Genomic DNA, 15,347 nt, shown 5'->3' on the forward strand with positions numbered 1-15,347 from the left:
CCCTATGTTTTTTGCTTTGTTACATGAAACAATGAAACAATTATGTTTGTTTGTTTGTTTATATATAAATATATGTATGTCTGTATGTATGTGTGTGTGTGTATATATATATATATATATATATATAAATATATGTGTGTCATATAATTAAAACCACATACTGTTTTGTTGGCAAAATTATTGAAATTTTGACTTTCTTCCTATACAGATGGAATCCATCGTATCACAGCACAGTGCACATTGCAAGTGGCTATTATTACTGATGAAATGCTATCGCACAGTATCACCTTACGTCTAGGTGGAGTGTCACAATATAAATTTCTTTCCCCACTCCTGCCACAATTTATCCATGCAGTGGCTCATGTACTTTCTATAGCACCCCCTGGTGTTGTGGTCTTTAGCATCCGTGATGACTCTGAGGCTTTATCATTAACCTTAGGCTCTACCACAAATGGACAGATTTTGAATGTCAGTCTCTTGGTGAGTATTTTTATTTTTTATATGCACATTGAATGCACATTATTGGGTTTCCCAAATTATCCAAATCACAGCCATGTACATGTGTGCCGACAGGCTTCCATAATATATGACCACACTCAGTTAAAGACTTCTGATGTTGATGTTGATATTAATGTGATTGTTTTATGATAGTATTATTCTGATAAAAAATAAGCTATTAATACATTTGGAAACATCAAACATGCAGGTGAAAGTGATATTAGCAATGATATATGTATATATGTATAATGTGCAATTGAAAATATATATGACTGATTATCGTCAGATACATCTGTTATATTTGAAAGTTGATTTTAATTGATTTAATTGGTTAAACATAATTTTTAGATATATGAATTCAATTGTTTTATGCCAATATGCTGGTGTGTTAAACAATGTTATAAGGTTATAGCAGCTCGGCTATTGCTTTATTTTACTATCTTACTTGAATCACAACAGCTCTCGCAAATCGTGGGGTATTACTTTGTCCCTTAATCGCAATTTGTGACTTGTTAACAAAATGGAGATTTACCAAAGCTTGGAGAGAAATAAAGTGTGTGAGAGATAAAGTACTGTACACTTTACCAACCAATCAGCTTCTACCTGTCACAGAATGTAAAATGGCAGTTAGATGCTGATTGATTGTTTCTTTACCTCTACCCACTTTCTCTTTTCATGCTTTGATGCATAGGCCTTCCAATCCTCAACTATGCATGAATCAGACTTTATTTCTGAAAAATTAGGGTTCCTCTCAGTATAAAATTACCTTTTAACGGGATGCGTCCAGCATCCCGATAAACTGGTTCCCGGCGGTCATGTGACCAACGTCTGAATCCCGACACCACTCGGGAGACCAGCACCAGAAGACTGACCACCAACATCCTGAAGGTAAGTATTGGGGGGACTTTTAGGGTTAAGGCCCTGGGGGGGGTTAGGGTTTGGCACTGGGAGGGACGGTTGGCCCTAGCTGCCTCCCCCAATAGTTAGCCCTAGACGCGACCCCCAGAGGGTTAGGGGAGTGGGGTAAAAATACTTACCCCCTCCGCCATTGGGATCTTTACTGTTGGGATGCCGGTGTCAGCCATGTGACCACCGTCATCCCGATGACCGGCATAACATATCGAACCCCTTTTAACCACTGCTCCTTCTGTTTTACTACATTTGAATAAATAAGTAAATTTTTTTCACAGTTGTGACCAATCAGACGCAGTCAAACCTATCACTAGCAGCATCACAGTCCCCTATCAACTTTGCACCAGGTTCACTTTTATATCTGTGTGCGACTGAGTCTGAATCTGTATACGAAGTACAATGGAACTTGGTGTGAAAAAAAGCCATGGCTGCTGCATTGTAACACTTTGTTTTCAGATTCAGACTCAGTTAGTACAGTATTGTGAAGCAGTTTTGTTGCAATCACATTGTGAATAAGATGCACATTTGGGTGAAAAAGATGCTCGGTACAAGAAGAATTACACAGGACCTGCCACCCTAAGAAGGGCTGCATGGTGCGACTGCAGCAATCCTATATGAAATCACGTCTGTATATAGACATAAATGCATAAGAATTATTTATGGATGCGCAATACATAAAAGTGCAATTTGTGGCATAAAACATGCAACCAACTTTACATTAAACCCCATGGGGGCAATTACATTTTTTTTTGGGGTGCCAAAGGATTGGCAGTTTATTCATTAAAATGCTGCATTTTATCAGCAGCATACAGATGTGTCCTCAATACGCCACACAGAGGGAGATGCCTGGCGTGAATGAGCTGACAGGTCCCATGCAACTCCATTAGTGTTGGACATCTTTTTGCAGAAAATGCGTCTTATTTACATCGCTATGTGAATAAGATGCACAGGCAGACTATGCTGATTAAAATGATATTCGGCTTGCCTATATTCTGTGTTCAACATTTCCTGTATATAAAATGCTGCTTGTGCGTCCTATTCACATCATTTTGCGAGGAAGACACGTTTTAATGTAATAAGTCACACAAAAGGTTGCTTGGCGCTACCAAGTCATGCCACAGCATGGCATGACTAGAAGGGCTGTTTGATGTGCAGGGAGGCTAGATTTAAGTGGACACATCTGTACCTGCTGCCATACTTGTAAGAGCCATAGTTCTGCCTCATAAACCAAAAGTATCTAGCTGCATGTATGAAAGGTTACAAAATGGCAAGCGAATAATCTGTTGGGGATTTGAATTACTGGCCAGTTACATCTATACCTATACATAACAAGGTATGCAATCTAACTTTTACCTGCAAGTGGGCAGTGTCCAGATTCCATAGAGGACCGATGTACAGATACAACTTCAACCTCTGGTGACCAGTATTGTTATCGTTCGTTAGAGAAGAAGCACTGTAAGGAGGTCTGATTACATGATACATACTTATTTCAGAGCTCTCTGTCCCATTTATTACAATTTAACATTTGCAATTGGGTCTATTAACTTGAAAGGCAATCTTTACACCATTCCAAAATGCAGAAAGACAAAAAAGAAATAATTGCCTCTTTCTGCTGCGGGGTACACTGGGCTCCACAAGGATTGGACAATGGGGTGTAGAGTAGGATCTTGATCCGAGGCACCAACAGGCTCAAAGCTTTGACTGTTCCCAGAATGCACAGCGCCGCCTCCTCTATAACCCCGCCTACCTGCACAGGAGCTCAGTTTTGTAAGTTGGTGCTGCAGTAAGCAGGCACTTAACAGAGGGGCTGCTCTAGGCAGCCCTAAGAAAAGCTTTTTATGAAGAAAAAGTGAAGACTTCAAGGGCAACAGCGGTGGTAAATGTCAGAAGACATTCACTGCTGCAGCTCCAGCTCTCCCCCAGCGGCACTGTACACTCCCGAGCCCTGGTTGCCGGGTACCTACAGCGGAGGCTCCGGTTTTCTTCACGTTAGACACACACGGCTGGGGCTCTCCAGGATCGCGTGGCCGCGCTTCGGGAGGTGGTGAGTGGGTCCCGCTTGCGGGACCCGGTCTTTATCGCGATCCGGCGCGGTCAGTGGGAGGCGGGCCGCGCCCGCTGGCGGTGGACACTGTGGCAGTACAGGCGATCCTACTAGATCACCAGGGCATGGGCGCAGGTCAGATTTTCTCTATAAACCGGTGTTATATCGCCCACAGTACTCGGTGGTTTTGCCAGCAGGGGGATAAGGCTTAGACCTGAAGCCCCTCCCCCAGCCCCAGGGCGCCATTTCCAGCAAGTGTTCCTGCCCTGGAGCTGCATTTCTGTCTTTCCCTCACTCCCTGTCAGTGTCTGCGGCGCCATTATCCCTCAGCTCACTGTTCCTGGGACTGCTTGGGCAAATCCTCCTATGTAAAGCCGCCTGGTTGTCAGCGCTGTGCCTTTACATGACACTTAAGTATTCTACCTGCCCTTTTAGACAGTGATAGTTAAGAAAGAGTGCATTTATTCAGGGTTTTATAGTATAATTACCCTGTGATATACATCCAGTTCTTACTGTGTAGTGTTATATCTATTGACTACATAGCTATATATATATAAGCTAGTCCAGTGCAGTATTATTGTCAGTAATAACCTCTGCATTGTACAAACTGTGACTTTCTGTGTGTGCATTTGATAGCTGAGTGTTGTCCATTTCGTGTCTTTCACTCAACTTGCTATCCCTATATTCTATAACCTGAGGGGTCTTGGTGCGTCAGGTTTTATCTAATATAGGATTTTCACAAAGATATACTGTATTACGTATTTTTCTCTGTGATTTTAGTCACCATATCTCTCCTTTATCTCTGCTAGTACTGACTACACTGTGCAGGGGTTTGGGTTTAGAAGTATAGTGCTGCTGATAATTTTACTGTGTTGCCTCATACTGCAAGTATATCATGTCTGCTTCTGAGGGTAACTGTTCTGGGGCTGAACACACTACAGGTGTTGCTGAAGCCACAGACCCATATGAGGAGAATATAGCAGCTGTGGGCTCTGGTTCTGGGGGCTCCTTGCCCCCCAGTGGGAATGCGGCAGCGGAGGCACATTCTGACCCACCGTGGGCCGCTTTTTCCATGCTTCTGCATACGCTAGTTCATAAACTAACACCCCCTATGGGACCCCCAATGCCGGTACACCCGTATGTGGTCCCTACAGCTAACCCGCCGTGGGCGGACGATTTATCTGCTCAATTGAAGAAGTTGAACCAGTCCTGGACTACTAAAAAGTCTGACCAACGATCGCCTAAGTCCAAGGGGTCCTCTAAGCGAGCGCTTGTCTCCTCACAATCCACTGCTGTCACTGACACCTCGTCTGATGAAGACGGCACGTACACTGACCCCACAGGTTCTGACTCAGATACGGCTGATGGGGAGGGTAGTTCACATGTGGATGTTCCTGATCTTTTGGAGGCTATTAAATTAATTCTACAGATTACGGATGATCCCGAGCCATCCGTCCCTCCTAAGAAACCAGATAGGTTCAAGCGTCATAAGGTGGTTAAACAAGTTTTACCTCACTCTGACCACCTAGTGGATATACGTCAGGAACCCTGGGAAAACCCGGGTACGAAGTTTGTGCCTCAAAAGAAGATGCTGACTTGCTATCACCTCGCACCAGAGCTGTCTAAGAATTGGGAAACGCCTCCTCCAGTGGACTTGCATGTGGCTAGGATGGTGGTTTCCTCAGCTCTACCTGTCACTACCGTCACGTCTCTAAAAGAGCCTACAGATAAACGTGTGAAGGGTTGTCTAAAAGCGTTTTACACCCTCACGGGTGCTGCGCAAAGGCCCACTCTTGCAGCTACATGGGCTGCCGAGGCTATTGAAGCATGGGCCTTGGAGTTAGAAGCTGAAATATCCTCTGACCATGCTAGACAATGCTTGTCATATATTGTCACAGCTTCTCGCTATATTAAAGAGGTGGCTTCTGATGCCGGTATCCTAGCAGCCAAGGCCTCTACTACGTCAGTCCTGGCTCGCCGGATATTGTGGCTGAGATCCTGGTCTGTGGATCTGGACTCTAGAAAAACCTTGGAGGTACTCCCTTTCAAGGGAGATATTCTGTTTGGGAAGGACTTAAATAAGATAGTGGCTGACTTGGCTACTGCCAAAACTGCCTGTCTGCCAAATACCGTTCCCTCTGTGTCGAAAGCTAAAGGTACGTCCTTTCGCCCCTTTCGTCCTTCAGGTAAAGCGAAAGGTCAGGCGTACCACAAGCAGGCCCGCACTTCCAAACCTGGTAAGCCGAAGCCCAAAAGAGCCTGGGCTGCCCGTCAGCCAGCTTCCAAGACCGATAAGCCTGCTGCATGACGGGGCAAGCCTCCCCCTGGGGGATCCCAGGGTGGGGGGCCGGCTTCTAGGGTATACCCATGAATGGTTGAAAACCACTTCAGATGCCTGGGTACGGGAAGTCGTCACTCGAGGTTACGCCATAGCCTTCAAAAACCGACCCCCTTATCGATTTTGCCAGACAGACGTCCCGTCTGACCAGACAAAGGCAAACACTCTGCATTCGGTGGTACAGACCCTCCCGGATACCGGAGTTGTAGTACATGTGCCTCTTGCTCAGAGGGGCCGGGGGTACTATTCTCCGCTGTTTCTAGTCCCGAAACCAAATGGGTTTTCCCGTCCCATTCTCAACCTCAAGGCATTGAACAAGTTTGTGAAGGTTTCCAAGTTCCGTATGGAAACCCTTCGTTCTATAGTTCTGGCCTTGGAACCTGGGGACTACATGGTCTCCTTGGACATACAGGATGCTTACCTGCATATTCCTATAGCAGCGTCACATCAGCAATACCTGAGGTTTGCTATTGGCAACCTCCATTACCAGTTTCGGGCGTTACCTTTTGGTTTAACAACGGCTCCGCGAGTCTTCACCAAAGTAATGGCGGTGATGACGGTGGTACTCCGCCGTCATGGGGTCAGGATACTGCCGTATCTGGACGACTTGTTAATCCTGGCAAATTCCCCAGAACTTCTCCTACGTCATCTATATACGGTTTCTACAAGCCCACGGGTGGCTCATCAACTGGAAGAAATCCTCCCTGGTCCCTGCTCAGAGCATGGTGCACCTGGGAGCGCTATTGGACACTCACAACCAGAGGTTGTTCTTGTCTCAGGAGAAAGTCCTGAAGCTTCAGGACAGGATTCGTTGCTTCCTTTCTCGTCCGCAAGTGTCGATACATTCGGCAATGCAGGTGCTGGGCCTCATGGTATCAGCTTTCAACATGGTGGAGTATGCTCAATTCCATTTTCGCCCCCTCCAGAGGCTGGTTCTAGCCAAGTGGGACGGCCTGCCTCACCGGATCAGATCTCATTGACTCCGGAGGTCCGTCTGTCGCTACTTTGGTGGCTCCGGGACCAACAATTGTGCAGGGGTCGTCCCTTCTGGATATCCAACTGGGTCCTGTTGATGACAGATGCCAGTCTAAGAGGTTGGGGAGCGGTGATGGAGCAACACTTCCTTCAGGGTTGGTGGACCAAGGAGGAATCTTTCCTCTCGATCAACATTCTGGAATTGCGGGCGATCTTCAATGTGTTGAACCTGGCCCAGCATTTAATTCAGAACCGTCCTGTTCAAGTACAGTCAGACAACGCCACCACAGTGGCTTGCATAAATCATCAAGGCGGCACTCGAAGCCGTTTGGCAATGAAGGAAGTCTCACGGATTCTACGTTGGGCGGAACGCCATCTACCGGCCATATCGGCAATATTCATTCCGGGAGTCCTGAATTGGGAAGCGGACTTTCTCAGTCGTCAGGACGTGCATGCCGGCGAGTGGGGCCTCCATCCAGAAGTGTTTCAACTCCAAGTGGAAAAGTGGGGTCTTCCAGATGTAGATCTGATGGCGTCTCGACACAATCACAAGGCTCTGGTCTTCGGAGCAAGAACAAGGGATCCTCGAGCAGCATTCATGGATGCGCTGGCAGTGCCGTGGAGGTTTCGGCTGCCGTACGTGTTCCCTCCGGTGTCGCTCCTGCCCAGGGTAATTCGGAAGTTCAAGCAAGAAAGAGGAAATCTGCTTCTCATAGCTCCGGCTTGGCCCAGACGGCACTGGTTCTCAGACCTGCAAGGCCTATCGTTGGACTGTCCACTTCTACTTCCACAACGCTCAGACCTCCTTGTTCAGGGCCCCTGTGTTTACCAGAACCTAGCCCGGCTATCTTTGACGGCGTGGCTCTTGAAGCTTCCGTCTTGAGGGCTAAGGGTTTTTCTGAAGAGGTCATTAAAAGTATGTTGCGGGCCCGTAAACCGGCTTCCGCTCGGTTTTATCATAGGGTCTGGCATTCCTACTTTGTTTGGTGCGCATCTAACATTTATGACGCTTCCAAGTTTAGTACAGCCAAACTTTTGGCTTTTCTGCAGCAAGGCCTAGATTTAGGCCTGCGTCTGGCTTCTCTCAAGGTTCATATTTCTGCCTTGTCGGTGTGGTTTCAGAGAAAAATTGCGACTTTGCCTAATGTTCATACTTTCACTCAGGGTGTGTTGCGTATCCAACCTCCCTATGTCCCGCCTGTGGCTCCTTGGGACTGGTCGGTGGTTTTGGAGGCGTTGCAGGAGCCTCCATTTGAACCCCTTGGTTCAGCCGACCTTAAGTGGCTTTCCCTTAAGGTGGTGTTCTTGCAGGCTATTGCCTCTGCTAAAAGAGTGTCGGATCTGGGTGCCTTGTCTTGTAGTTCCCCATATCTGATTTTTCACCGTGAGCGGGCGGTTCTTAGGACTCGTCCCAGATATTTACCTAAGGTGGTTTCTTCGTTCCACCTTAATCAGGAGATTGTGGTTCCGGCCTTTGTCTCTCCTGATTTGTCTCCCAAAGAGAGGTCTTTGGATGTGGTACGGGCTCTCCGTATCTATGTGAAGAGAACTGCTTCTATTCGAAAATCTGATTCTCTCTTTGTTTTGTTTGGATTTCACAAACGTGGCTGGCCTGCTCACAAGCAGACCCTGGCCAGATGGATTAGAATGGTGATTGCACATGCTTATGTGAGGGCTGGTCTGTCAGCTCCTGCTCACATCACGGCCCATTCTACTCGGTCTGTTGGACCTTCTTGGGTGGCCCAACGTGGTGCGACCCTTGATCAATTGTGCAAGGCGGCTACATGGTCCTCAGGGAACATGTTCATAAGGTTCTATACCTTCGATACTGCCGTTTCCCAGGATGCTTCCTTTGGACGCCGGGTTCTTGTGCCCGCTACAGTGCGTCCCCTCCTATGAGGAACTGCTTTAGGACATCCTCAGTGTCCAATCCTTGTGGAGCCCAGTGTACCCTGCAGCAGAAAACGAGTTTTATGGTAAGAACTTACCTTTGTAACCCTTTCTGCAAGGTACACTGGGCTCCACAAGGCGCCCACCCTGACGCACTTAGCTTCTTCGGGTTGGTATGGCATTAGCCGCTGACACTTCTCTTGTCGTGAGAGTGTGGTGTATGTGGCTACTAACCGTTGTCCTCTCTTTTCCTGCTACTGCATTGGGCTGGTTAACTAAAAACTGAGCTCCTGTGCAGATAGGCGGGGTTATAGAGGAGGCGGCGCTGTGCATTCTGGGAACAGTCAAAGCTTTGAGCCTGTTGGTGCCTCGGATCAAGATCCTACTCTACACCCCATTGTCCAAACCTTGTGGAGCCAAGTGTACCTCGCAGAAAGAGTTTTACCAAAGGTAAGTTCTTACCATAAAACTCGTTTTTCCATAACTATGTCACAGAAATAAATACTATTTATATAGCAGCAATAGCAATCTGATGAGGATTGAAATTCTTGGGACAATGTAGAAATACTGTAGGCAAGTATCTTTTCTAAATATAATTTAGTGAATATTAGGATTGGGCAGTATGGGCATTATGTTGATAAGTGAAACCTCTTTTCCCTTTTATCAGTGATATTTTCCTATTGTGTCCACTTTATTGTGCAATTATAAAATCTAATGTATTTATTTGCTATTGCAGGTCCAAGGTCCTGAAGGGGCTTATCTTCCGTCCGAAACATTACGTGAGCTTTTGTATCTGAACCGCACTTTGTTGGCTACATTGGCACAGCAGAAGGTGTTACCCTTTGATGACAATGTGTGTCTTCGTGAGCCCTGCCCTAACTACATGTTGTGTGTGTCTGCCTTACGATTTGACAGTTCTGCTCCCTTCTTAGCCTCAGATACTTTACTGTTCCGTCCTATTTTGCCTGTGGGTGGGCTGCGCTGCCGATGTCCAACAGGTTTTGCTGGTGACTATTGTGAAACAGAGGTAGACTTATGTTACACAGGGCCATGTGGACAACATGGCATCTGTCGGAGTCATGAAGGTGGCTACACTTGTCAGTGCCAAGATGATTATACAGGTAAGAAAGAGCTATTAGTGGCTAATTCAGCAGGTTTTTAAGTGTGAAAATACAAAGGGATATATGCATGGATATGTAATATACATAACATAGGTTGTTGATTTGTAATAAAAAAAGGGCAAAAAAAATTATTTCTGTGATTTCATACAGATGCAGAAACATCTCCTGCCATAAAGTGTCCTCTAGCAGTGTGTCCCATTTACCACTACCGCTCTTTGATTTATATTCTGAGTAATGTAGTCTTAAGTGAGACTTACTAAAGGTCTATTTTGTCATGAATGTGATGGCTCCATAAATTCCTTAAGGTTTTCCACAAACTTTCTAATTTATTTGGAAATGTATTAATTTTCAATTCTGCCAATTTTGGAGCGATTTTCTCTGCACAGCTAAAAGCTGTTTCCTCTCCCATTATATTCACCTTATCTGTTATTGTTCCATATTTTTATTACTCAATCATGTACTGTTTTGTACTGTATACATTAAAATACTTCAATACAGTTTTACTTTCTCCATCTTCCAGGTCCACATTGTGAGATTTCATTGAGCACTGCACGTTGCTCTGCAGGGCTCTGCAGGAACGGGGCAGCATGTGTTAATTTGCTGGTGGGAGGCTTTCACTGTGAGTGCCCTTCTGAGGAATATGAAGCACCATACTGCACGGTCACCACACGAACTTTCGATGGAGAATCATTCCTTACATTCCGGGGCTTGAGACAAAGGTTCCATTTCACATTGTCACTTAGGTGAGGGAAAATATCATAAGACACGTAGATTTTGCAGAGGCCTATAAAGTGATAGCATTGTCACTGTGTCTAGAGATTATTTGCACTGTTGATATAGACAGGGTACTTAAATCTCATTTTTTTTTTTTATTTGTTGTTGAATGTCACGGGCCAATTCATTTACACTGCACCTACTTCGGGACATAACTCAAGAAATCAACCTGTGACATGTATCACACAAAGCCACCAAAACAGCTTACGACGCCATTTGCATGTAATTGATTTTTCCCCAATATTTTGGAATTACCCTTTTTTTTTTTTAAACAGAAATCGTAGATATAACGTTCTTCCTTTGCAAATGTTAAAATGTTTGTTTGTGCTGTATACGCATTGTTGACATGATTAAACAACTGAATAAACCATTACACACAAGTACTTTATAAATATTACTTTACTCAGTGGTGTGGGTTGTAGGAACTCTCTTGCACCACTCATAGCTGATATAAATGTTTAATTACTTTCCATTTATGACATAGAAACATAGAATTTGACAGCAGATAAGAAACACTTGGTCCATCTAGTCTCCCCTAATCACATGTACGTACTTATACACTAGCGCTCATTTTTTGACTGGAGCCAATTAATCTACCAGTATATTTTTGGATTGTGGGAGGAAACTGCAGTACCTGGAGGAACCCACACAAGTACAGGGAGAATATACAAACTCCACACACTTAGAGCCATGGTGGGAATCTGTCCCATGACTTCAGTGCTGTGCGGCAGTAATACTAAGCATTACACCATCTGTACTACACTCATGTCTCTTAGCATGATGGTAAAGCTAATGAACTACAGACTTGCCTTTAATTCACCATTTTCATGTGCTATTAATGTTACATATATGGAAAAAAACATTTAGTAAACAACTTGTACAAAATAAACCTTCTGTTTCCACCTTTCTACTCAGCTTTGCCACCCGGGAGCAGAATGGACTTCTTATGTATAATGGAAGGTTTAATGGGAAACATGACTTCATTGTCTTGGAAGTGAAAGATGAACAAGTTCAGCTGACTTTTTCTGCAGGTAACAACATCATTTTGTAAATTCTTTTCTTCACCTTATAGACTGGTTTAGCGGGGAATTATTTTAGAATATTGAGGAAGGACTTACAAAGTGAAACTACACCCCACTAAGAGCAGAAAGAGCATGAATAGCAATCCGTAAATTGCAATGTTGCTCTTAAGATTCTGATTCCTGAAGTACCTAGAATAACTGCACTTTTTACTGCACTTTTAGCAAGAATGCAAATTTGACTGACGTACTGTAGACTCATGGGCTTTCCCTTGTGTTGTACATTCTCTTCAGCTCCTTCCTTTTTTGGGGTTGCGTCATCCATTCTTGAACTGCCTTATTGTTGAGCATGTGTATGGTGTTCACATTGATTAGAATGATTTAACCATAGTTTGCTATCCCGCTGTACATACAGGAAAACGCATACATCTGTGAAGACAAGGTTTATCACTCTATGACTGGGGTGTCATTCTATATATATTTCCACAACAATAGTGAAAAGTGATGCATGTACAGCGCAGACTTGTAATGGTAAATCTTGAAACAGGTCCAGTCTTAATAATTTACAGATGAAGGACTTGATCATCCATTTTGTGGATGAGTCTTGCAATTTTTAGCCCTGCACATGTCCTAGCTGAGCAACTTTAACTAATTTTAACCACTTGCCTGGCATGGTCGCATCAGATGCGACCATGCCTGCAAGTGCTCTATCTGACCTGGTCGCACAGGATGCAACCAGTCAGATAAACAGTGTTAGCAGCGGCAGGTTAGGGAAACTTCCCTCCGCTGCTGCTGTCAGGGGGACCGGAAGGTCCCTCTGCCTCCCTGCACTCTTTACTGATTGCTGTGCTGCTGATCACTGCTGATCGGTCAGCACGGCAGGATATCCCCCTCCAGCGGCTGCAGACAATGGCAGCCGCTGGGGAGTGTAAATTAACCCCCCCTATGTACCTGGATTCTGGTCCGGCTTTCAAAATGAAAGCCGCGATGTTCCGATGGTCGCAATGTTCCCAGTCGATGTTTTGATGTTTGAAAAATATATTTAATTTTATTTATTTTTTAGTATTTTTTTTGTCTTTCTTTTTTTTTTTTTTTTTCAACGAAAGTCATTTGGGATAGGGTTAAATTCATGTTCTTCACCTAATTCACTCATAAAAAAAAACCCGACAATTTTTGAGCGGTTTTTGGCTAAATAAATCGTCAGTCAAGTGGTTTATTAAGCAGCTACAGGTGATTCAGGGTCAAGCACTCCTCAACTGCATCTACACTTGTAAATGAACGGATACAACTGAGTGACAACTGTACATTTACACTTTTACTAAGAGTTGTGGGTTTGCAGTAGGAATTTTCGACTATACAGAATTGTACATACACAGGGTCCATCAGATTTCAGATGGATATTTTGAAGCAAGAATAGGGCTAGTGCAAATACATGCTATATGTGAGGGTGATACAATAAATAAAGTAACAAGACCTTATTGAGTAAATTTATTCAACTCATACATATATGTATGATCTTAGTACAGATTATTTTTCCACATAGTCCCCATACTTGTCTAAGCATTCGTGATAACGGTACAACAAGGCATCTATCCCGGTATAGAAGAAATCCGTGTCAAGCGCCTGAAGCCTGGACAAGATGACTTATGGGCCCTACACACTGAACGATATGAACGTTCTCGTTCATTAATGAACGAGAACTCGTTCAGTGTGGAAGCACCAACGATGAACGATGCGTGGCCCCGTGCTCGTTCATCGTTGGTGCCCCATCGCTTATGCATGCAGGCCAATTTGGACAATCTCGTCCATATTAGCATGCACTGCTATGGAGCCGGGTGACGGGGGAAGTGAAGACACTTAACTCCCCCCATCACCTCCCCCCTGCCACTGGGGCGCCCGACGGCCGAGCTATCCAGCCTGCACATGATCATCTTAACATTTATGATAAAGTCAAGTAAATAAGCTACAATAAACACAAGAGGTGTTTTTCACACCCCGACTCCCGGCGCAATTAGACCAATTATGTTCAATTGAACTTCAGCTGCACACATTAAAAAGGATTAGCTAAATCCTCAAAAAGTTTTAGAAAAAAAGGGGGGAAGAAACAATGGTGCGCTTGAATTAAAATATGTACTGTTTATAATAATAGTAGGTGTCCGCTTCTACTCACTGCTGAAATCCGTAAACAAAGAGTCTGCTTTAATTTAAATACAAGTTTTTTACTCCAATTAATTGACACACATACATATATAAATAAACTTCAAATCTGTATGTTCCACACACTCTAATAGAGGACAGATAGTATCCGCTGGCACTGTAAGGGATTGGCAGCAACAGTGTAATTGTATTCTTAATAGCAACAATGTATTTATGTGACACTAAACAGACTCATCCAATCTGTTACATCCAATTGTGTCACATCAATATGTATCAAGGCTGTAACAACTGCCAACAAACTGTATCACAAGTCTCTCAGATCCTCCTGCTACTGGCGTCCCAGTGCAGAGGAGTGCTGCTGTATTCTTACCCGAACCTGCGGGAATATCCAGTGTTAAGATGCACGCACCCAGAGAGATACAAGTCCTGTACAGCTTCCAAAGGTAGCGCCTACCGCCGGTAAATAGTTGTTAATTTCAGTCCTGGCGGGCAAGTAGATTGGTATGGCTCCAAAATGCCGCTTGCAGTGTGACCGCTGGAGATAGCAGACTAGTCTTGAGGAAGTCCCGAGCTGTGACGGGACGAAACGCGTTGACGTCATCTCCCTGTCTGTCTGACCACACACTGACGGAAGTATCCACACGTGCTGTTTTCAGCGTTCCTATCTGAGACGCTGACCGGAGCTCCCGCTGTCCGCTTGCCAGGACCTGAGAGTGTGCTATCTCCAGCGGTCACACTGCAAGCGGCATTTTGGAGCCATACCAATCTACTTGCCCGCCAGGACTGAAATTAACAACTATTTACCGGCGGTAGGCGCTACCTTTGGAAGCTGTACAGGACTTGTATCTCTCTGGGTGCGTGCATCTTAACACTGGACATTCCCGCAGGTTCGGGTAAGAATACAGCAGCACTCCTCTGCACTGGGACGCCAGTAGCAGGAGGATCTGAGAGACTTGTGATACAGTTTGTTGGCAGTTGTTACAGCCTTGATACATATTGATGTGACACAATTGGATGTAACAGATTGGATGAGTCTGTTTAGTGTCACATAAATACATTGTTGCTATTAAGAATACAATTACACTGTTGCTGCCAATCCCTTACAGTGCCAGCGGATACTATCTGTCCTCTATTAGAGTGTGTGGAACATACAGATTTTAAGTTTATTTATATATGTATGTGTGTCAATTAATTGGAGTAAAAAACTTGTATTTAAATTAAAGCAGACTCTTTGTTTACTGATTTCAGCAGTGAGTAGAAGCGGACACCTACTATTATTATAAACAGTACATATTTTAATTCAAGCGCACCATTGTTTCTTCCCCCCTTTTTCAATAAGCTACAATATCCAATGTAATAAAAAGGAAATGTTCTATGGTGTGTCACAAACAAGTAATTTGAATACTCTCATAATATTGTTATAAGACATATACATTCAATATATGAGGAAACAAAAAAGAAAAGAAAGCTGTCTATTGGGTTTCACTAATAAGTCCAACAGAAGACTTGACTAATGTTGTTAAAAGACATATGTATTACATAGTATAGAGCCACAAACCACAATGCAGACTAGTAAAAAAAATAATACGCTTAGTTTCGGAATCAAACCTATGATAGGC

At 44.3% G+C, this 15,347-nt stretch overlaps 1 protein-coding gene across 2 annotated transcripts in view; it reads left to right on the forward strand.

The window, feature by feature from the left end:
- LOC135041525 (cadherin EGF LAG seven-pass G-type receptor 2-like) overlaps window positions 1–15,347 on the forward strand; it is a 407,444-nt gene that overhangs the window by 86,248 nt on the left and 305,849 nt on the right. For both annotated transcript variants that reach the window (XM_063954943.1, XM_063954944.1), the window contains exons 2-5: window positions 209–480; window positions 9,394–9,778; window positions 10,299–10,521; window positions 11,468–11,583. In XM_063954943.1, coding sequence (XP_063811013.1) covers window positions 209–480; window positions 9,394–9,778; window positions 10,299–10,521; window positions 11,468–11,583 — 996 coding nt within the window. The remainder of the gene's footprint in view (window positions 1–208; window positions 481–9,393; window positions 9,779–10,298; window positions 10,522–11,467; window positions 11,584–15,347) is intronic.

The sequence above is a fragment of the Pseudophryne corroboree genome, chromosome 2 (genome assembly GCF_028390025.1).
Source record: "Pseudophryne corroboree isolate aPseCor3 chromosome 2, aPseCor3.hap2, whole genome shotgun sequence".
Classification (NCBI taxonomy): domain Eukaryota; kingdom Metazoa; phylum Chordata; class Amphibia; order Anura; family Myobatrachidae; genus Pseudophryne; species Pseudophryne corroboree.